General features: G+C 38.7%; 3 protein-coding genes across 5 annotated transcripts in view; all 3 read left to right on the plus strand.

Moving 5' to 3' along the window:
- The window catches only part of cadps2 (Ca++-dependent secretion activator 2), a 218,154-nt gene extending 214,350 nt beyond the window's left edge, over window positions 1-3,804 (plus strand). For all 3 annotated transcript variants that reach the window (XM_035642193.2, XM_035642194.2, XM_035642195.2), the window contains one exon: window positions 229-3,804. In XM_035642193.2, the coding sequence (XP_035498086.2) occupies window positions 229-399 (171 nt within the window). In that variant the 3' untranslated portion in view covers window positions 400-3,804. The remainder of the gene's footprint in view (window positions 1-228) is intronic.
- Window positions 3,805-4,837: 1,033 nt separating this feature from the next.
- Window positions 4,838-15,097, plus strand: fezf1 (FEZ family zinc finger 1). Its single transcript, XM_035643551.2, has 4 exons — window positions 4,838-8,133; window positions 9,127-9,261; window positions 9,829-9,961; window positions 11,363-15,097. The coding sequence occupies exons 1-4, from the start codon at window positions 7,327-7,329 to the stop codon at window positions 11,596-11,598; spliced, it is 1,311 nt and encodes a 436-aa protein (XP_035499444.2). The 5' UTR covers window positions 4,838-7,326; the 3' UTR covers window positions 11,599-15,097.
- A 1,780-nt stretch (window positions 15,098-16,877) lies between these two features.
- Window positions 16,878-23,914, plus strand: part of aass (aminoadipate-semialdehyde synthase) — a 28,561-nt gene continuing 21,524 nt past the window's right edge. The window contains exons 1-7 of the mRNA XM_035641986.2: window positions 16,878-17,024; window positions 18,644-18,876; window positions 20,035-20,211; window positions 21,507-21,591; window positions 22,531-22,598; window positions 23,155-23,301; window positions 23,674-23,752. Coding sequence (XP_035497879.1) covers window positions 18,658-18,876; window positions 20,035-20,211; window positions 21,507-21,591; window positions 22,531-22,598; window positions 23,155-23,301; window positions 23,674-23,752 — 775 coding nt within the window. The 5' untranslated portion in view covers window positions 16,878-17,024; window positions 18,644-18,657. The remainder of the gene's footprint in view (window positions 17,025-18,643; window positions 18,877-20,034; window positions 20,212-21,506; window positions 21,592-22,530; window positions 22,599-23,154; window positions 23,302-23,673; window positions 23,753-23,914) is intronic.

The raw sequence follows: 23,914 nt of genomic DNA on the forward strand, positions 1-23,914 counted from the left end.
ACAAAGAATGATAATGGCTTCTTACTGAAGGTAAAAACCCCTCCGACGGGTATGCCTTCCCTGTCCGACACATTAGAGACTCAGTTTGTCCTTCGCCTCAATCCTCCCGCTTTTGTCCTTCAGAGAGAATAGCATCCGCCTCCTCCAGCTCGCTGCATTCCTAAGATACTCTCTGTTTTTCCTTCTCGTTTTACCTCTTCCCCCCTCTCCATGTTCCCGCCTCAACAGAAGACTTACCGTGACTTCAGGCTGCAGGGCGTCCTGGATAGCACACTTAACAACAAGAGCTACGAGACCATCTACAACCGACTGACAGTGGAGGAAGCCACAGCAGCGGTCAAGGCAGGCGATGGCCTGCAGGGTATCAGCATGAGAGACAGCGATGAGGAGGACGACTAAATACACACACACATACACACACAGTCACGTTCCCTTCTCACACCCTGTTGCTACTTGATCGTTACTCTCTAACAAATCAGGACCTTCTATCACAGTTAATAATACATGTCCTCCACTTCACTTAACAGTTCCCGTGAAAAACTAAAACGGAGAGTGAAGCTGAAACTACAGTCAACTAGTGTCATTTAATACTAATCCATCTGAAGTTAACAAGCGTGCTATGTTATAGTACGACTTCAGTCTACTTATTGAATGAAAACTAAAACTGATACTAAAGACAACAAATATTTAAAGAAATAACTTTTTTTTAAAACCGATATTAATGGCTGCTCAGCAAAACCATTATTAGCCCCTGGTACAGGTTATGCTATTGTTAGCTAGCATGCGTTCTTTGTTAATGCATCTTCTACAGTGAACTCATCAGTCTTGCTAGATGAACACTAAAACAGAAACAAAGTTTCACAAACACTGTAAAATAACACTGCAACGTCTAAACAAATCAAAAACCACGTGATGCATTGTTAACAGCAGTGACTGCTCATTAGGTAGCATGCCAACAATCTTTAGCTCACTCATCATCTACAGATTTTCTTCACTCCAATCCTTAGAAAATATAAGCCCAAAATCTGGAGAAGAGACAGGAATGGCTCCACATCTGGGCAATAATAACTATGCCATTATCAACAATAGGGCAATTTAAGCCAACATTAGCTATTAAAGCCATGTGGTTAATGCATAAGTAATAATTGGAAGACCCAGACATTGTCGACAAATATAATTTTAAAACATTACAAAAAAAGAACATAAGCTGGCTGCCAAAACAACCACACAACAAGAGTAGTTAGGCTAATGTTAGCTCATGAGTCTTTGTGCTTCAATTTTTTAACTTAAGTCTGATCAGTTGAGGAGGAACGCTCAGGTAGTGACCCCCTTTACCCAACCTGTCACATGCTCATCACCCAGACACTGTTGTACATGTGTTCAAATGTACACATGCATGAGTTAGAATATACAACACAAAAGTAAGTCAAGGTGAGGCATCTGAAAGACGCTCTGGATGGCACTGAGACAAACCTTGTCCCCCCACCATCACCTGCCAGACAGCATTCCTTAATGTGCAGCCATACTCTGATTGATGTCACTTTATAGAGTAAAGCTTAGCAATCACCAGTTTTGTTTTTATTCACAGTTATTGTAGCTTATTTTTTTAAAACTGTAAAGAGTTGTCAGCTCTGAAACCCCAGAGTCCAAGCAACTACAAAAACAGACAGATTTATTTTTAATTTGACAGGAATTGTAAGGTTCTATCTGTTTTGGTCAAGCCACTGTCATTTTCATTTTCCTTTTCTTAACAAGCAAGCCATCTTGGTTGTACAAATATGACTGTTGTTTCTGAAGTAGCATGACATTTTACAGCACCTCTATATTTGAGTTTGTTGTGGATTGTTGGGTCAACAAAGCATCAGAGTGCTATTATCATCCTTGACTGTTTAAAACAAATGTTGATAATTCAATGTTAGTTTTTTTTCAACCATGATCACAATTGTTCGATAACCTTGAAAAAGTAGCATAAATTGACTAAATTTAACAGATCAGAAAACCATTATAGATCATTTGATTTGTTGGTGATTTAGTTTTTCTGTGAATCTTACCTTGGCATTGTCCTGAGGGTGCAGCTAGACGAAAGGTCAAGGAATCATAAAAAGAGAACGTTCAATTTATCAAAGAATTTGGCCTGAAAATGTCATAGAAATTCGCTCATTAGATGTGATTTGATTAGATTAGATTAGATATGTTTAGGTGAGAAGGTTCACCTGAAAGCAGTGATGATGAAAGACAGTCAGGAGGTCATTAAGACTTATCTTCTGGGGATTACTCGGGACCAATCACCATATTTGGGCCACAGCAGTACGCCTCTGTTCCCCCATGATCCTCTTTAATGAATAATGGACTAATCTATGGCACACCAGAACCAAAGTTTTTGTGCTAGTGTGTCTTGTAGCGTTGCAGAAAGTAAGGTCAAGGTGATAAATGGATTGTTTCTTTATTTAACATTTATATTTAAATCCAACAATGGATCTTAGCTTTTGCTAACCTTCACCCTGGACTATCTCTAAAATTAGGCTAGTGTTTTAGTTGCCTAATCCTACCCTTATAAATACACCGGAGAGCAAAGAGCAAGTGAAACAATTAAACAGATTGGGCATAAACCAACAGTTTATCAAGTATATCTAAACCATTGTCAGTGAAGGCAGTTGGTAAAAGTCTAAGCAGAATATGGCTCTATGAAATCTGTTGTATATCTACATTGGGCAGTTTGTCTAATTCTACCGTTAGATATTTCAGGTATTTTTTGTTCAACTGGGGAGATTTATTTCCAACTGGCATGATTGTTTGATTGCAGATGTTTCTTTACCAGTTGGACATTAACCATATTGTAGTTGCCAAGAGTTGACATTGTCAACTCACTTTTAATATTCAAAAACTTTGAGATTGACCGAATCAAGGATTTTGCTCAATTATTATGTTTAATATGTTTTTGTCTGGCAGTAGGGCAGTTTAGCTTTCAGGTACAAGAATAAATCAAACAGTATTTAACAGCTGAATGTTTGCTGTTCAGTGTCTTAGATCTGCAGAAGAATTGTTACATCTCCAAGCTCATGAAATGTTGCTGCACTGCAAGAGTTTCTGAATCTGAAGCTTATGTAGCTCGAAATGTCCCCACTGCTAAATTAAGACTGGTGGCCTCAGGTGGTAAAAGCTGCAAAAAAAAATCTAAGGCTCTGGGTTCAGTGAAAGAGTAAATAAATCAACACAAACAAACACAGAGTCTGCTACATGAAGGTCTTCAAATGTGTTGGAACTGAAAGTGAAATAATTGTACAGAAATATCACTACATGTTGATGTAGTTTTAGGTCTGCTGTCATCTCGGTTCATTGTGATATTTGCTGTTTGTGAAGAATTCTATTGAGTTGTAGAGTGGTATGGTCATACTGCCTATGTACGTCATATCCGATGTCGATCAAAGTCTTAGAAACGTGCTAATGAACTAAAAAAGTCAGAAGTTTTTTTAACAGGATCATCTCGGGAGAATATGGATTTGTTCGTTTTTAGTTTTTTTTTATCTGGTTACTGTCTCCTGATCTGTTGTGAGCTGGACAAAGTATCTTGTCTCTATGCCGTCCGTCTGTTTGCGTGTTGTGTCAGTATAGGCCTCAGATCAACTGTGTGCAGCAACCAGACGTTTGTTTAAGCTGTCGGATCCCGTGTGTGTCAGTGCAGTTCAGAAGGACAAAAAATAAAGGACAAAAATCTATTAGAAGTATATTTATATTGTCTTATTGTGCACCTGTTTTGTTCAGGTGTCTTATCTAAGTGTCACTATTAAAAGTGTTTTTAAAGCAGCTGTGATTTGTGGTTTTATTCACTCCATTTTAATTCAATTCATTTCTTGACATCAGTCACAAAAAAAGCTGCTGGATGTACCAGCTCTGATCTCACAGGGAATTTTTACAAAATAAAAGCTCTATTATTTTTTATTTTCAATTTTGTTTTGTTTTTTGTCTTTTTTGGAGCAATAATAAGTTTGTTGTCTTATCTTCAAACTACGCTATATGACCAAAAGCAGGTGGACTCCTCACATACTCCACATTCTCTGATGTGGGTATTTCCTGATGTGGGCCTCTTTTCCAATGAAGGGAAATCATAATTCTATACTATACATTGACATATTAGAGGATTGTGTTATTCCAACTTTTTGGGAGCCGTTTCCTCTTACAATATAACAGCTTTCTTGTGTATTTTCCAGCATTGGAGCAATACATTGATGCACATGGAATGACCAGGGCATTAATCTAAAATATGCTGAGTTATGTTGTTGGACATATGCTGAAGATATGTAGATTTTTAAACTCAAGTGGTCTGCCTAAACTTCAAACTCAAACAACTGTATTTAACGTTCTAGTGGTGATCCCCGTTATCCTAATCTTACCAAATACAACAATTTTGATGAAATCAGTTATGTACAAGACATTTTGTATATCTCCATGTAACGGAATGGTGCAGCCAGGTCCTTGAATGCAAAATTAAGAGTTAAGGAGGATGATTGTTTAAATTTTATTTTATTTGCAGGAAAATTGGAAATAGAAGATCCAAAGATCCTGTAGAAACACAAAACTTTTTCAGTAACACTACAAGTACTTCATGTAAGAAGACATCATTTTCTTTTTTCCATGGCAGTAAAAAAAATCACCAAATAATCACAAAGCTATTTAAACATATTCATGACTGTTATATATTTACATAATATTGCATAGAGTTACTCATGAAGTAATTTATTTATACTGTACTGTAATGTATATAGCAATTAACCCTTGAAGCTACTTTTATATTTTTATTTCGTTGATTTTCTACCCATGAAGTTAGATAAATAACTCGTATCAAAGGTTTACAGGGATTCAAAACCCCTTTTAGTCTGTTCATCTTTGCACAAATTGAGCGAACTCACATTTCTTCATTTACTGAATTTGTCTCTTCACCCAGACATGTAAAATATTTTTCGTGATAATATTATAATTGTTCAAGGATTGAATGATCTATGTATTTACTCTCTGCGTCACCTTAATATTGGAGATTTAACAAAGAGTTTCTGTTCCTGGCCAATTGTCTGTCGACTGTTATCCATTAATGTAATGACTAACAATGATATATTAAAATACTTCAGGTTCTAAAGCTTCAACGTTGTTACAACCAATCTCCAGGAGAGAAACACAGCAAATAAATAGATAGATAGATAGATAGATAGATAGATAGATAGATAGATAGATAGATAGATAGATACATGTATTTTATTCATCCCAAATTGGGAAATTCAGAATTTTATAATTTTCACTTTTTTTGCATTTTACCCCGACATATTCATTTCTTATTTTCACACAGAACAATTACCTTGCTTCGCTGCATATGCCCCGTAGTGTGGTCACATATCGCACATCACTTGTACTCTAGACATCCAGTATAGCTTTTTGTATTGCACCTTTACATCCCTTACTGTTTCACACTTACTGTACTCCATTATTGATTTCTGCTATCAGCATTCTTTACTCTATATTTGTTTACTCTATATGTATCTATGTGCAGTATTTGTCAACAATTATATTTTCCATGCGTTTATTCTGATGTATTAGTATTGTTATTATTTATATGAATAATAATAATATTAATATTGTTATCATTATTAAAGGTACACAGGAGGACAAGTATATATTCGTTAATACTGTTTAAAACATTAAAGTGCATTTTAACCAGTTGTTCTATGTTTGTGTATAAATACTGAATGTAGGATGAAATAAAGTGTTTGCATTCATTATTATTATCATTATAAAACAAAAGCCCATAGCATTTTTCAAAAGCAGAGCAGCGAGAAAAAATACTACAAGACAAAAGCAATAGTTAAATAAAACGAAAAAAAAGAGTCATTGGCATGAAATATAAAAAGCGCACAAATAAAAAAAAGAACTTACAATAACAGACGAGCATTGAAAGGGCTACTATAGGCCGCTGCCCCTTCAGACAGAGACAGAGAGAGAGAGAGAGAGTGTGTGTGTGTGTGTGTGTGTGTGTCTGTGTGTGTGTGCGCGATAAAAGTCCTATTTTATTATTTTTTATTTATTCTGTATTCAATAATAAATATTTGTTCTAAAATTTTTACATTTGATAAATTATCACAACTGAGAGCGCGAAGGTTTTTTCTTTCTCTTCTTCTTTTATGGATTTTGTTGGTTATTTAAAGTCTCTTGAGTGTAATCATTTTCTGCCATTCATGCCATTAAAATAATCCGTAATAATAACAATAACAATAATAATAAAATAGTAATTTTATTATTAGTCAATAATAATATTAGTTAATAATTAGTATTTTAATAATGATGTCGCTCAGCTGTCACGTGCATTGCTCCTCATCTTTTCTCCAGACTCTTGAAAGGGAAATTCGTTTCATTCAGCTCAAAAAACACTTCTTTCATCGCCGATGGATGAAGGTGCTGTCGGTTTTTACACTCTCAGCCTCACTCATTTGTCCTTAGGAATTCGCGTTTCTGCCTGCTGAGATTTTCAGTTTCTTCTCTGTGCATAAATGAGCCGTATCCAAACAAAATGAAAAGAAGAGAAAAACAAGGCGCATATCTTCTTCCCCTCTCATGTCGGTTAATAATCAAATATTTCATCTGTCTAACTACATGAGTCTTTACTGTCACTGGTGGGTTTGTCATCTCAAAGTTTCCCCTCAGCCCACCCAAGCTGAGATCGATGACTTAAAATCCATTTCCTGCTCAGTGTCTCTCCTCGTTTTCTGTCTTAAGTTCAGCCACACGACAGCTCTGTGTCTTCTCTGAACCGTGCGTAAAGGCGGGTTCGGGAACCAAAGGCGCGTCTAAATCTGATCTAAAACTCTGACAGCTCCTGACCCCGCGGCCGCTGCGTGGTTGGCGTATTGCGATTCAAATAAAAAAAAAAAAAAAAAATGATGTCACGCGAAGCCACAAGGAGACCTGGGATTTACCAAATACCTTCCAGTTGAGCAGGAGTCCTGCCAAGTAAAGGACAACCTCCTCCTCTTCTCCTCCTCCTCCTCCTCCTCCTCCAGCGGCGACAAGTGTAGAGAATCGACTGAGGAGAATTGAACAAATTATCTACTTTTCCTCTCCCCTTCCTGGACATAACGATCGGCAAGGTCCCGGCTCTCTGCACGCAGCTATTGAGCGAGCTGCGGCCGCCCTGATTGTCATCAATAAGCTGGGGGAACGGGACCGGTGATTCGGAGGGGGTTCGCCGGCAGATGATGCCCTTTCCAGCGGGCCGGTGAGGAGCAGCCCCAACCCCCGGCTTCCCTGCTTCTTGTTGTTGTTGTTGTTGTCGCGGCGCAGTTGATGGACGGTCCTCTCCGCCGCCCAGCGGGGATCCTAGGCTCCCCCCCGGCTTCTGGGAGCCAGTCCACGGGCTCCGACATGCTCACCTCCGGCGGCAGCAGCAGCAAGCCTCTCGCGTTCTCCATCGACCGGATTATGGCCAGGACGCCCGAGCCCAAGTCGATACCGCTCCCCAGCTGGTTCCAGTCCGCTCCCGTGGGGAAACCCGACGTCTGCCCGTCCTCGCTGCATTGTATGATACCGCTGGTGCCGCTCGGGTACGAGCCGGGCCACAGGCTCAGCATCGCCGGGCTGGATCCGGGCCACTTCGACGCGTCTTCTGTCGCCGCTCCCGCAGACTTTTTGGGCTTTGGGTTGAACTATAAGAACCAGCAGGAGGACTCCGCTGTGAGTCAAAGCACCGGCCAGTACAAACTCTTCAGACCCCGGGTGGTGAACCAGTCCTCCTTCCCCACAATGGGCACCGTGTGCTACCTGAACTGCAGCGGGGACAGCGGCGCATGTCCCCCGCCCAACAGCCTGGTCAACCTTCACCCAATGGCCTCGTACCTGCTCACCGCCCGGCACAAAGCCTTCATGGCGGAGAAGAGCAAGCCTGGCCCGCAGCAGGCCGGGGAGCGGTACCCGGTGTCTGGCGTGCAGGCCTTCAAAGAGCTGTCCCAGAGCCAGATCCAACACTACATGAAGGAGCGGGACCAGATTCTCACAGACAAGATATTCAAAGACTCCGCGGCCGCGGCGGCCCGGCTAAGCGGATCCTGTCCCGGCAGCAAACCCAAAGTTTTCACCTGTGAGGTCTGCGGCAAGGTGAGTCCCGTTTCACCCGTGACAGCAGAAACACAATCCACTCAGTGGTTACTTTAACATACACATGGAGACTTGATGTCCGATTCTTTGCAGAGCTTCGGTCATTTTGCTGATGTATAAAATCCAGATGATGAATAGAAACTAGAAGTGTCTGTGAGGATAATATATCAAATGTTAAAAAGAAAAGTACATTGTGATCGGTGTGATGGATTATTAGTCATGCGGTTGTTAAACTCTAATCAACAAATACAAAATATAAATCATAATTAGACTGACTGGTCAGATTTGGACAATTTGAATTAAATTGTGTAAATTATATTGAGTTTGTTGGTTTATAAAATAAGATGGATTTGTTTTAAGGAACTTATTTAAGATATATTTGAATCACGCTTTACAGAGTTTACAAGACGATTCTCCTTTACTTCTAAGACATTCAGCTGCTCTCCGAATCAATTACAAATGTTTGATGTGCCAATCTTCTTTTACGAACCAGTGTTCAACGCTGAAAATCCCGTTTTTAATTAGGATTAATTATGTATTTAACATGAATTGAACTGTTTGTCTTCATGGTGCGTGTTGTTGGGGCTTAAATTCTTATTACAAGGTTATGTGTTTTAAAAACCCATTAATTATTCAAACTCTATCAAATGACCCCTGACAGACTCATTCTGATCATCAAAGGCTTTTTCTTTTTTCTTTTCTTTAATATGTGTGTATATACATCATATTTATGTGTGTGTGTGTGTGGGGGGGGGGGGGGGGGGGGGGTGGGTGTGTTTGTGTGCGCGTGTGCGTGTGTGTGTGTGTGTGTTGCTTTAAAGGGAAATAAATAAATAATGTTTTCATTGTTTTAAATGATGTTGGTTCCCTTAAAGGTTATTTTTATTAATACGAATTTAATGTTGTTTTAGGGAAAAGTGGTTGGTCGTATTATTATTATTAATACTATTATTATGATTATTATTTTGATGCCCCCCCCCCCCTCCTGCTTAGGTGTTTAACGCGCACTACAACCTGACCCGCCACATGCCCGTGCACACGGGCGCACGGCCGTTCGTGTGCAAAGTTTGTGGGAAAGGCTTCAGACAGGCGAGCACACTGTGCCGACACAAAATCATCCACACTCAGGTACAGCACCGGCACGTGGTTACATCTCGTTTGTTTTTTAACCATCAACTGAAAGCAAAGGACCAGTATATAATGTTTATATTATGATGTTTATTCTATCTCTTGTTCATTAGACCCTGATCTAAAAATCAGATACAGCTGTCAATCAATCTGGTGACTCCAATCTTATGATTTAATATTTGATACTGGCGGACCTTAAGTTACATTCCGATCACTGACTGTGGCTTAACAACGAGACATTTAACGTTATTTGTATGGGGGGAAACATATTATTTTGTATTATTTAAAAGAAACCTACTGTACGTGAGCTTTTTTTTATTTCCCCCTTATTTATTACAGTATGATATCGAAGTGTATATGAACTGTGTTTTCCTCTTCTTTTTTTAGTTTTGACGATAAAATATAAAATATTCTCCTTTAACATTCTTCAAATACTGTGAATATTTTAACGAGACGTGTCTCCTGGTGCATCATTGTAAAACATTCGTCTGGTGTACGTTAACGATTCTATTGCACGTGTCATTCTAAATTAATTCTAAATTAATTTTTTACTCTTTATATTTGCAGGAAAAACCGCACAAGTGTAACCAGTGCGGGAAAGCCTTCAACCGGAGTTCCACCCTCAACACGCACACGCGCATCCACGCGGGATACAAACCCTTCGTGTGTGAGTTTTGCGGGAAAGGGTTTCATCAGAAAGGTGCGCATATTCACTTTTTTCAATTTAAATAATACTTTTTGAAATTCAAAATTCTTAATGATCTATTCACTAGAGACTTATTGACTAAATGTGTCAAAAATAATAAATAGCATGAATATTAACCTACCAATATATCAATCACCTAATGTATCACATTAGCAATGAACAGGATTAGTCCCAATATTATTATCCTGGATATTAACATACCAAAAGTCACTATCCTTAATATTCACGTACCAATGTATGAATAGTCTGAATATATAATAAATCATCATATGAAAGTTGTTGAATAACCTTTACACTGTGGCTTGAGCAGCCACCAGCATCAATCAGGACTCTGATGATCTTAAGGGCAATATCAATTTATGTAACTACAAAAATGTAAATATCAAAGTGTACCTAACTAAGCACGATGGCCCACTTAAAAATGAAATGATATCTTGATATTGAAATTTGTTTTATGATTGGATTATAAATATTGATGCATATTTAAATCTAAATATAAAGTTAAATCTGCGTGTCAATGAACTGAATTCATCTCATGGTTAAACACATCAATGAGGCTTTGTTGAGTCTGAGTCAAGTCATTTCTAACATCTGAGATTTTAATAGCAGACTGTCTTTCTGAGCAGAGAGTAAACCCAATGTACGTAAATGATATTTCCTACATTCATATACATTTCTGTAAATGTGTCAGATAGCATTTGAGATTAAAATTAGTCATTAAACTGGTATTTTTCTTCATATCATAAGAATTATAATAAATCATGTCAATATCAAGTGATCATCAATGTAATATAAAAATATTAGTCAGATTACCTGAAAAACATGCAGAGGAAGGTTTATACAGTATATAGAGATTTATATAGATATTCGAAACAGTTGAACCCTGTTGACTGATTTTGGAGAACCGACAGTGACTAATGATAACTTCATGTATCACCAACACAAACCAGGAGTCCTAGAAAGGCTGCGTCATCACAGAATCTGATCACGTAGAAGCCAAAACAACATCAACATTTGTGGCGGAGTGTGTAGAGTTTAGGAGCTTCATATAAGCTTTTCATTATTGTTGAGCTGTCTGTTTTTTAGTGTGGATTTTTTTGATTTAAGGCTGAGTCGACGATTAGCAGGAAATATTGACAAAAGCATATTTCTGCTACTTAAGTCCGGTACATTTTTCAGACCTTTCACTTATTTCTGGATCATTTTATTATGACACATCATATAGTTTGTCCTATTCTGGCCTCTAAAATACCTGTGACATATCTTAAGCAACCACAGAGGTTTGAAACCACCAACCTATTCTCTATAAAACTGAACAAATTGTGAATAAAGTGTTTGGAACGTTCTTGTTCTCTCTTGTCCTGATGTGGGCTCTCGTCGTCTGGTTTTGCACAGGAAACTACAAGAACCACAAGCTGACCCACAGCGGTGAGAAGCAGTTCAAGTGTTCCATCTGCAGCAAGGCGTTCCACCAGGTTTACAACCTCACCTTCCACATGCACACGCACAACGACAAGAAGCCCTTCACCTGCCCAACCTGCGGAAAGGGCTTCTGCAGGAACTTTGACCTGAAGAAACACATTAGGAAGTTGCATGACCCGGCCAGCCCGCAGTCCCCCCCCCAGGTCTGAGAGACACTGACCTTTGACTTTTCAACAGTGACTCTTCTGCACCCTTCATCCCAACACACCAAAAAAAGAAGGAAAAAAAGAATTTAAGTTCTGAAAGCGACAAAAGGATTTTTCACAAGTTAGTTACTCATGACATCATATTTATACTTTGTGTGCTTTGCTCCGTCAAGTCAGTGATTTGTTCCCTGCAGCGACTCAGCTTGTTTCTTTGAATCAATAATTGGTGACCTAAAATCACTCAGCCGTGTTCTCCATTGACTTCATTTAGCCACTCACTTCTCTCCAGTGCAGCCATGAAATTCTTCACATTACAAATAATTAATCAGAAAAATACTAATTTGCTCAATGTTGTGCATTTGTTCCACCAAATGAGTAATTTGTCCCAGTGATTGCTTGGCTCACTAAATAGTCCTCTCCAACGCCTTCTCTCTCCTCTCCTGTGCTGCTGTGAAATTTTTTAAAACAAGATATCCTTAAATTTGACTCCAAATATTACAAATAATTTCCTCAATGTTACCAATTGAGTTTCTTTTGTTCCCTGTAATAATTTTCAAACAAGTTATTACCATTAAATGTACCCTTAAATATTAGTAGTAGTAAGTTGCCTTGAATCACTACATTGTGCTGTCAGATGACTTAATTTGGCCCATTGCTACTATTACTAACTATAGATCAAAATATACCAAAAAAATACATGTGGCAGATTTTGAAGACAAATTTAAAATATATTAAATTCAAATGTCTGACTTAAATGACCTTGAACAGTTGAGTGATTTGAGGTTGGTTGGTAGGTTGCTGAATTACAAGAGCTTCTCTTAAAACGTACAAGTGAACAAATTATCATTTATTTATTATAATAATGTATCCCCTGAAACAAATCTCTGTTGTGACCATTGCTTAAAAGTTGCTTTAAAGGAGCCACAATTTCCCATAATGCAATGGATTTAAGACTTTTGATTAGAGCTCCCTGCCTGGTAAATGCCCACATCGTTCAAACTCCACACTTCCAGTTAGTCACAATGACTTTATAAGCTATGTTTGTAGTCTCTGAGCCTAAGCCGCACGACTGTTTTCACAGGCAGAGGAGTAACAACAGCTACTCTTATTGTTTTTATTATTTTATATAAAAAATATTTATTTTTATTATTGCTTTATGAAATAAGTGAAATTCACCATTTTAAAATAGATGAACATTTTTCATACAGGGTCACTGGCTTATCACAGACAAAAGTGGATTCTCATGATAGGAAGAATAATAAATAGACTCATAAAATCCACTTGGCTATGCTCTTAGTCAAAAATTACAAATTTGAAATTCAATTTGATCCCTATTTTTTCAAAGTTATATCTTTTAAATCAGTGTATATTTTGGTTAGTTTTTTCACTTAAATGTAAGAAGCCCACCTGATAACAAACATTTTATCCTGATGCTCCGCCCAAACATGACCCAGAGGAAACACATGAGGAAACCCACCTCCTCCACTCTCAGGCCTGTGGACGCCAGACATGGCCCCTTCACTTGAACTTGATCCTGCAAAAAAAAAAAAAAGAGAGAGAAAAGGCCACCAGGACACTTCTTAAACTCTCGAGATCCTGCAACATAATTGAACTTCTCTCACTGATCCCTGACCTCTGACCCCTCTGGCCTGGATGACCTGGATGCTCACCATAAAAAACCTCCTGACTGGCTGCAATGATTCCGTCTCTCTCAGCTCTTGTTGGACTGAGGACACTTGACAGAGGATGAACTGAATTTTCACTCTAACGTTCTTTGATTCTTAGTCAATTAAAACGGTGGCTAAATCATATCATATCATTAGTCATCAGATGTTGCTAGTTCTGATTCGTTTTCTGTTGCATCTCAGGATGTGAGACTGATGAACTCTGAGACCAGAGATGAAGCAGAAGAGGTAACAGGACACGCGTCAATTCATGTTTGATCTGACTATTGACACTATTTTAAACTAATTTAACTATTAAAAACACATCAGTGAGTCACACTGTTGCACTGGATGACATGCTCCATCGTCACCATGAACACACACACACACACACACACACACACACACACACACACACACACACACACACACACACACACACACTAACACTGTATTTGTTTTGCCTCGATCCTGCACACACCCTCCTGCTGCTAGAGAAACTCACCAGAGGCATAAATATGGATTCATCCACCAGTGAAAATAGTCCCTAACTGTTTACTCCTGTTTGATCAAAACAACAGTGAGCGGCTGTTATGGGAAATTAGTCAGCCTTTAGAAATAAAATAAAATCTGAAAGTTCTGGGAGACAATCAAACATATTGTTGCTTCAGCTTTTTGGATTTTTTCGGCAATACGAAAATTATAGAATATCAACAGGCTTGTAGTTGCGCACTGCATTCATAAGAGCAGGTAAAAAAATCTACCTGGTATTCTCTAGAAGTATGACATACTTTAAGAACAGGGTCAAGATTTACCCGCTTTCTATTACAGAGCTTTCAATTCTATTTCATTGTCTGTTCAGTCGACATCATGTGACCTAAATATAAAACATTGGTCACGGGACAGCAGGTTGGCTCTGTACTGACTGAAGAGTCATACTGGGCCAACAGTGTAGGAACTGATGATGAGTAACTCTGTAAAAGTGCTCTGCTGAAGTACAAATTGAAGATACTTACCATAATAATCACTGAATCATTATTACAGTAGGTCATTTACAATATAAATTATGATTTGTCCTCTATGACTAGAACAGTTGGCAGAAAATAGACAGACAGAATCTTCTGACAGGGTCATGTCATTCCATCAGAGAACAGTAAGACTGCAATCATTTATCAATACGTCTGACCATCATTGTCTTTTAATAATTCATTTTCAGTGTATAAATTAGAGACATACAACATATCAACATATTCCACTTCCTCGCTTTGCCTGAACAACATCACATATATTCACATTTGAGAGGCTGAAAAAAGAAGAAGAAGAAGTAAAGTACTCCAAAGATAATTGATCCCAAATTGTTACCAAGTCATTAACCTAATAACAGCTCCAGAATCCTGTTTTTTCTCTCAGTGTCTGGGGAAATGAATGAAAATGTATATATTGTGGGGTCATCAGGGGCCCAACAACAAATGTTTTGGCCTGGGGCCCCTAGATGTGAACATGACACAAAACCAAAACAGTTTGCCCAACACAAATGGACTTCACCTCTGCACCTCTGGTCCTGAAGGCGGAGGACAACGAGCTGGAGATTCAGGAGTCAGTCAGTCTCCTGTTAATTTCTATTTATACTGTATCTCAGGATTATTGTAAGAGGAAGTGTTTTATGATATTTATTTTAATTGTACCACAGTTATAACTAAAAAGAGAAGCGCTGAACTGAAGTCGATACATGAAACAAAAGTTTCTCATGGTGAATTTTTTTTTTCGAGGGGAGGGGGGCTACTGTGTGTGATCATGTCAAAGTATAAACATTAAACATGACTAACTTTTTTTCGGCATTCCGTTTCACTCAAAATGATTTATTATCTAAGCAAACCCACACATTTTTAAACATAAAATAGTAATATGAAATGAAATAGGGACAGATGTTTGTGTGAGTCCAAGACTCAGTATAACCACAAACTTGAAACAAAAGAAGCTGATTTTATTTTTAAAGGGAGATATCCCTGCTAAGTCACTAACAAAATCCTAATATTGTTTGGTGTGAGCGGTAACATTTTGTGGACTTTGCTTTGTGTGTCAACATTTTTACTTTCCTTCTCACAGCCTATATTTTGATTTAATGTTTATTATTCTAACTGCTCATCCGTATTCGATGCAAATGAGTTTCAAAGAAAAAACTAAAGAAAGACAAAACTGATATAAAGCTAGCCTACTATTTGCACATTGTCAGGAAAAAACAACAACTGAACAAATATATCGATTAATTTTACTAAACGAAGCAATTTTGGGGTTTGTTTGTTTGTATTAAAAACATTAATTTTCAGAAATAGATAACAAAATTTACATGACAAGGGCAATGACACTTTAATGAAAACAAATAAATACAATATGGTAAACAGATTTAATCTTAAGTGTTTTGAAAACTAATTAATTGATAATTAATCAATGAATCTTCACTTTTATAGATTTAATTAAATTTGTACATCATGAAGGAGGAAATATAAGTTGTGTAACTTTGTGTGTGTGTCTGTGTGTTGGGGGGGGGGGCGGTTTCGGTCATCACGGTGCGACGGGGGCAGCAAGAGGCCGCCACCTCCTCTCAGCCTCGAGCCTACGCGGTGGATCTGCGGACACGGCAACAGGTGGACGTTCGTTTTTATTTGAGGGGCTCTCACGGGCGGTCACATACATGTAACTCCAACCACTCTTCAAGAGTTTCCCTTAAATGGCGGATGCATCTCTTACCTTTTCTCTTGACTGAAAACAAACACCGATATTATTTTATGTTTTGAAATTCCCCTCTTAACGTGCATCTGGTGCAGTGTTTTAAGCCACCCGTACGGGACTAGCCGCACATAAAAACAAACAAGATTTTCCCACCCTTCCCATCTACATCCGTGGAAGAAAACGTGCACCGCATACAGGCGCCACTTGTCAGACTGAAACCGGAAAACTGGCGGCGTCACCTTCAAAATAAAAGACAAAGGGACACGTAAAGAATTTCAATTTACGTGAGCAAACTGACCACATCAAATTATATTTTACCAACAGTATGTTTGCAAAAGTTTTTCCATCCCTGAGTAAATTACATATTTTGTTGATTTTCGAAGCGAAAACACATAAATCCAACTCCCGTAGCCAACAGACAATGCTTGGGACAGGGTTTAAGTAAATACTGACCCGAACATTTTAGTATTTTTTACCAATAAACATGTTTACCAAAGTAAAAGATGTCAGTACTTCTTCCCCAACTGCAAGTCATTCAGTATAGAACAAGAAGAAATTGTAAATTGTAAATAATGATCAATCATCAATAAAAACTGAAAAATTTAACACAACAGTAGTAAAATGACTAAATACATTTTGAAAGCTTTGTGGAATCGTGGGAATTTTCACTATTTGATGACATTTTACACTAAAGAAAACAACTGTCCAATGTATTGATAATGAAAATAATTGATGAGTGCAACCTTACTGTTGGCATACCACAAACTTCATCTAGGAATGGATTTACTTGACACACTGAAATGGGCTGGGCACCCTCACCCTGGAAGAAAGCTCCGTTAAGACGAATTATCACATCACACCGAGTAGGAAATTAAGTTTTATTTTGAAGTCCTGAGCGGAAAGGGATTAGTGCACGCGGAGGAAGCCACCGAAGTTGCAGCTCGTCTCACCTCTGGGTGACACTCCGGTGTTTGTGAACCGTCGCCACATTTCTTCGTCAGGAGCCGGCGTGGTGATCACAAACTGGTCAGAAAGGTGGGTTCGAGCCTGCTCTCACGTGCAGCTGATTATTGATCAGTGTATCGAATACTTCACTATTAATGTTTGTGAGGGATTCAGTGTTGATCAGATCACCGGTATGTGGTCACAGAGTTCAGTGGTGAACGCTTCATTGAAACTGCGAACCAACGTCAACACCGAACTCCATTAACTTTTTTTTTTATATATATACAGATTTTCGTTCTGTGGTACTAAATAATGGCGTTATAGAAGTCTGGTTTAATCATTGATTGTTTTGATGGATAATTTCTTAAGAGTTTAGCAAAGTACCTACAGTGAGTTCAGGTTTGCTGTGAATCGCTGCTAACAGTGGAATCCACAGCCTGGGGGTCGGGAACCCTCAAGGACTCAAAGGAGAAATCTGGGAGGTCGCTAAAGGAGCAGTTTGGCAATTTGAAAAATACACTTGCATCCCTTTTTTGCCAAGAGTCAGATGAGAAGATCAACGCCACACTTGTATATGAGACACACTCTATGTGACCTGTGTTTGATCTGTACCCAAACAGAAGTGTAGAAACAATTGAAAACGATTGATTGAGTTTTTTGGGGGTTATGAGCTTGGCTGTGGCTCAAGGGATTTTCTTCAAACTTGGCACAAAAGCACTGACTTCTGAGCACAATATATCAGGCACAAGCAGAGGGAAATCATCATATCTGGTACAAACTTTTAATCGGAATCAAGGAGGAATTTGGGGGAGGGTCAAAGGCAAAGGTGTGCGCATGCTTTTTGGCCTAGTGAGAGCAATATATCTCAGTATCGCCTTGACAAAATTTCTGTTACAAATGCTCAGAATTTTGTTGTCATTCCTTTCAGTATAGTGATAAGTTGTACTGTAAAGTGTTTCTTACATTAAATTCATTAAAAGTCCTCACTACACATACAAATCTAGACAATCCTTTGCCTGAGGCATGTGACAGTACTGTCTGGAAGAACAGGAACAACAACTATAGTTTACAGCTCTAGATCTAAGGAGCTGCATCGATGGTGTCAGTGTTGCGTTTGATGTGGATGTAGCTGCCGTCAGTGGTGTGTCCTCAGGCAACAGTTTGTCGACATGTCTCTGTTGTCCTTATCACTGGTAGATATCATCGCTGTCAGATATTAACCATAAGTGCAACTCATAATTACACATTGGAGGCAGGTGTGGAGGGGTTCTCCCTCTCTATTGCTTGTAAATACAGTTGAAATGATATGACAGGAAACTTATTCCCACAAAAGCAGGGGAATAAGTTTAGAGGGGAGTAAGACAAAACATCTGATGACGTGACCTTGGACAGTGGGAAAATGCAACAGCCATTGTTCCCTGAACATTTTATAGACATAATAATGAATCACCTAAGTGAGAAAATAACTGTTAGATCGATCCGTAATAAGAGGTTATAATAAGTTGCAGCCCTGTTACAGTATTATCATGCTTCTTTTTCAGATGATCAAAGGTACAAAAGTACACAGTTTGAAGAAACACACATTTTTCCAATGACTTGATAATGATATTGACAGAACAGTTGGTGTCACCTCCTGGCTGAATGTCTTGAGTCATTGTTTCTAGTCTCTTCTCAGCAGTCTGTGGCTCCGTGTCCTTTTTCCCGAGCAGGGTCAGGTGAAATAATGTTCAGACTCCTCAGTCCCAGAGGCAAGAGGCTGCCGAGCTGCCTCACAGGCCAGCGCCGCTATGAGCATCACAAGGCCGTTTTGGCCATTCGCCGTGAGGACATCAACCCCTGGGAGAGGAGGGCGCCACTGGCTCCTCGCCACGTCAGAGAGCTCACGAACGCCGGTGTCAAGGTCCTAGTCCAGCCATCCAACCGCAGAGCTATCCACGAGAAGGTGAGGCCCCCGAACAATGATGGTCTGTAAAAATAATTTTCTGCTCCTGTCAAACCCATTTACGTGTGGAGCTACACTAGTTATGTTTTCATATTATTCTATTTATATATTCTGTTTATATATTCTATTTATTTATATCATTTGACTTGACTCAGACAGGTAAAATGCCAACAGTATCACAGTGATAAAGTATGTGTAGCATTATAGTTTAGCATTGTACAATATAAGAACCAGTCCTCTCTCCACCGCTGCCGTTACACCTCCTTACCCACTCATGACCTCTGCTGGTATCACCAGCCATTATGACAAAATAGTGCACTGCCTGCAGCAGACTCATAAATGATCCCAGCTCCCAGTCTGTGTTGTGTGTCCAGGCCAGTGTTGCATTTGTCCACCATCTCTACACCCCCTATAAAACATATTTCATTATACTGTGTTATTATTAGATTATACATGCACTGTGTTTGCACTACGTGCATTTTCCGGTGGTGTATTATGGCTGTCAGGATTAGGGTGTACTTCACTTGAAATGTTTACTATCCAATCATTAATATATGACACAGACTTTTTAGAATTTTTTAAAACCCAGAAAGATAAAGTAAAATAGTAAAAGTAAAATATATTTCGTCAGTCTATAAGCAGTGGGTCAGAGAGGCATTGTGTATAAATAGATGATAGATGTACATACATATATCAAAAGTTTGTTATGCGGTGAAGTGTCTGTGTATTTAATAGTTTATAAAACCTATGATATTCAGTCCGACCACGCACCCACTCAAATTCAATATAAGCTTTTTGTTGTTGTGGAAAAAAGAGTAAATACTGAATGCATGTATAAATGTATATCATATTTATTAGAAATAAAAGGCCCCATATCCCAATAATTGTATTTAAAATGTTACTTGTATACTAAAATACCTGGACATTTTTATTTATATAGTCAAAGATGTTGTATCTAACGTTTTATTTTATTGAACGTTCTTCATCAGCCCTGTGCACCAGCTTGCTTGCCTCTTTTGCTGCTCTAACATGAATTTCCCCATGGGAGATCAAAAAGGTCTACTGAATAAGACACAACTAAAAATGTAAAGACAAACCAAATGATGCCATAAAAAGTGTGAAAGTGTATGAGTCAGTGTAGTTATGTTGTGCTTTCAGTACTACTCAAAGGCCGGGGCTGTCATTCAGGAGGACATTTCGGAGGCGTCGCTGATTATTGGAGTGAAAAGGCCGCCCGAGGAGAAGATCATGGAGAGGAAGACGTACGCTTTTTTTTCGCACACTATCAAGGCACAGGAGGCCAACATGGGTCTTCTGGATGACCTACTGAAGAAGGTGAGTGCAGATCAAGTGTTTGTCTCGAGGGTTTAATAACGACCTTTTCTGCCATTGAGTAGATTTACATGTACTGCAGTAACCTGGTTACCATAAACCCAGGTGTACGTGCAGAAGGTTAGTAACCTGATTTATTACTGACTTAATTTTGGAAGCGTAATGGTCTCATTTTATTTTTGTACAGTTGCAGGGTTTTATTAGGCTTAGTTTAGGCTTCGTCCTTGACCAAAGTGTCGAAACATGAAGCAACAGACAACTTCTGTGATGATTAAGTTTCTTGTGTACATGACAGACCTGCTGACAATGCTGACACATCTTGACGTCACGCCTTGTGAATGTGACTGATTGTGCAAAACAAGTTAAGTCAGTTAAAGGGGCCATATTATGCTCCAGGCACCTTTTCAGCCTGCCTCCACGTATATTTTGTTATCTGGGGTGTCTGCCAGCCCACGGAGAATGAAAAGAAAACAATGAGTCGTTGATTCGTGGTTTGGGTTTGCCGTGCAGACGGTCTGTAAAGGAGCCATTATGGAGGACGTGTTCGCTGTGCCTCCCGGGTCTCTACGTCGTGTTTGTGCCTTGTCACGTGCGATTGTTGTCATGGCAGCGCAACGCCGTAGTTGCGCAGCAGACCCGGGGAGGAGCGAGGCGGAGCGAGGCGGGGCTTTGCGGTACACGAAGGGGGGGGGGGGGGCGAGATGTGAGCAGGAAAGCGCTGGACTCGACCATAGTCTCACAGGGCTGTTAATATAGAAAGAGTAGGGTGCTGTGTAGCTTGATCCTTGAGGTGTTTTGACATTGAATGGCAAAGACATGTAGTGCACACACCTGAAAACCAATGTAACTTGTGTAAAAGGGGGCATAATATGGGCCCTTTAAGTTCAGTCAAGTTGGTGTAAGATTTTATGCAAGAGAGATGAAAATATTTTTGGCATAAGGGTGTTGTCTGGAAGCCTGACAAAAAAACAATGTAATGGGCAAAGGCAGACTTTTCAAATTAAAGAGATGAGACAATCTGTATTAGAGACAGATGATGCTGTGTTGTTCCTGAACTCGGTCCGGTTCATGTAGAGTGGAGCTTTCCCGGCATTATGTTGTCTGAATGTAATGAATAGTTAAATGTTTAGTGATGTAAACAAACTCATTCAAATACTTCTCCAGGGAACAACAGACGATGCAACCTACAGTATTATAAAAATATATTTATTTGTTATTCATTTCTGTATCAATGTGTACAATTTCCGACATATTTAAACGCATTAAAAACTATAAAGAATTTCATTGTGCATTTTCAGGAGGTTCGTCTTATTGACTACGAGAAGATGGTCGATCCTAACGGCTACCGGATCGTAGCGTTTGGCCAGTGGGCAGGTGTTGCAGGTAGGATGGAATATAAACGGCCTTTTGCAACAGGCCACTGGGGCTGTTGTAAAAGTGTTGCAGCTGGAGGGAAACTAATATAACAGTAAAGATAAGTGTCTGACTGCAACCAAGAGAGATGTGTGAATTAGCTGGACGTTCATCATTTGATCAGACCTGAGTTGGACTTCAGCATGTCAACCAGCTGCTAAAACCAAACCAAACCGCATTTCACTTTTTACCTGTTTAGAAGTAAAAGTAAGTTTAACCCAAATCGCAGTAGAAAGACCTCAAAAATACATCCAATATTTATATCTTTTTAACCATAAATGCCCATAGTATTATCAAGTCAATGCAGGTTATTGTCATATTCAGTCAAATGCCAGAGTAGATTGGAAAACAGTGGAAAACATGCAAATTGTATACAGTTACCACCACATAGTTATACACACGGTGGACATTAGCAATTTCACTTTGACATTCAAACAAGATCAAGATTTCACCTTTTCTCCTGCTGCCCGATTAAAAAGCCACAGCTTTATCTGCAAAGGATAATTGAGTAGAACCCACACAGCAGCGTTGGTTGCCCTGACCTGGGTTGCTTGATTCATATTTTTCTGAAATCGCATTGATATTTTTATGCATTTATTTTTATGCATTTTATTCTTTTGAATGGACAATTAATTCATATTTTCTGAGATTCTTTGATTATTTAAGTACTATTTTCGTGCCATTTTGTTAATGCTGATATTTATTTATATCTTTTGATTTATTTATATTCTATTTTAGTTCTTACTGATTAGACATTTTATTGTCAAGATATCGATTCAGATATTTAACTTATTATTTTAACTTATATTTTTCTTTAATTTGAGTTATTTGCTTTCAAATCTTAGTTTGTGTGTTGTTTTGTGAATTGTTTATGTTGAAGCGATTTCTGTGACTTTCTTTTTTTTGAAGGAATGATTAACATTTTGCATGGACTGGGGCTGCGCTTCCTGGCTCTTGGCCAGCACACTCCCTTTATGGTAAGAGAAATCATTCTTCATTCATTTGAACACAAAGCATATTTTTTCCTTCAACTTTCATACAGAAATTGTTTCTCTTACTACTCTGCATTTTATTTCTTGTTCTTTTTGTAACAATGCATTATGTTATAACAACGCATTATGTATTAAAACGTCAAAATGTAATACATTTTCACATCATTTTGTAATAACACCCGCATTATGTAATAATGTTCCGCATTTTGTAATAAAAACCCTGCACCCAATATGTAATAAATTTCTCCACATTTTGTAATTTATTATAAAATAATGCGGTGGTTCTTACAAAATGTACGAAAATGTAATAATTTTGTTCATTATGTAATAACCAACGATAATGGATCTCTTCATTCAACATTGATTTGTTCAGTACATTAGTATTACCTTTCATTGGTAAATACGCGTCAATATATTCATACACGGAAATCCTGATTTGAAGATTAATAAAATACACACTGCAACCAAAGATGTTTTTTAGTCTTGAAGCTACAGTACCTGGATCTCATACCATCACTTTCTGTCTTCCCGCTGTCCACAGCACATTGGCATGGCTCATAACTACAGGAACGTCAGCCAGGCCATCCAGGCAGTGAGGGATTGTGGGTATGAGATCTCCATGGGGCTCATGCCCAAATCCATCGGCCCTGTCACATTTTGTTTCACTGGAACCGGCAACGTGTCAAAGGTATGACGAGGTTAAGGACAACGTAGCTCCAAACATGCAAAAAAATAAGAAATCAGGAAGGGGGCAAACACTTTTTCTCACCACTGTACATATATATATATATATATATATATATATATATATATATATTTACTATACAACAATGTTTTATAGTCCTCTGCAGTACCGCTGCTTGGTGGACTTGAGTAGAACAGCTTGTTGTAGCCGTCTGTTGTCAGTGGGTTAAGTTGCCTAATCTCCCCCTGGTCTTTCGACCGTGGTGGAAATGCAGGTGGAGAACGGTCTGCAGGAAATACTTCAGTTCCTTGAAAAATTTCAAGATACTTTTGGTTGAAACACGGCTTAAGTCTCTCGTGCCTCTTTTCGCCACAGGGAGCCCAAGACATCCTCAACGAGCTTCCTGTTGAATATGTTGAACCTCACGAGTTGAAGGACGTCTCAGGAACTGGAGGTACGTCTGTTTGATAGCTGATCACAGTAAAGAACGGAACCTCCATTCGTGCTTTAGCATGTAATGTACATTTTTTGTGACTTATGTGAAATGACTGCTAGAACACTTCATTTTCCCTTTGGAATTAATAAAGTAATCCATCATTGATAATTTTCACGATGA

The sequence above is a fragment of the Scophthalmus maximus genome, chromosome 7, assembly GCF_022379125.1.
Source record: "Scophthalmus maximus strain ysfricsl-2021 chromosome 7, ASM2237912v1, whole genome shotgun sequence".
Classification (NCBI taxonomy): Eukaryota; Metazoa; Chordata; class Actinopteri; order Pleuronectiformes; family Scophthalmidae; genus Scophthalmus; species Scophthalmus maximus.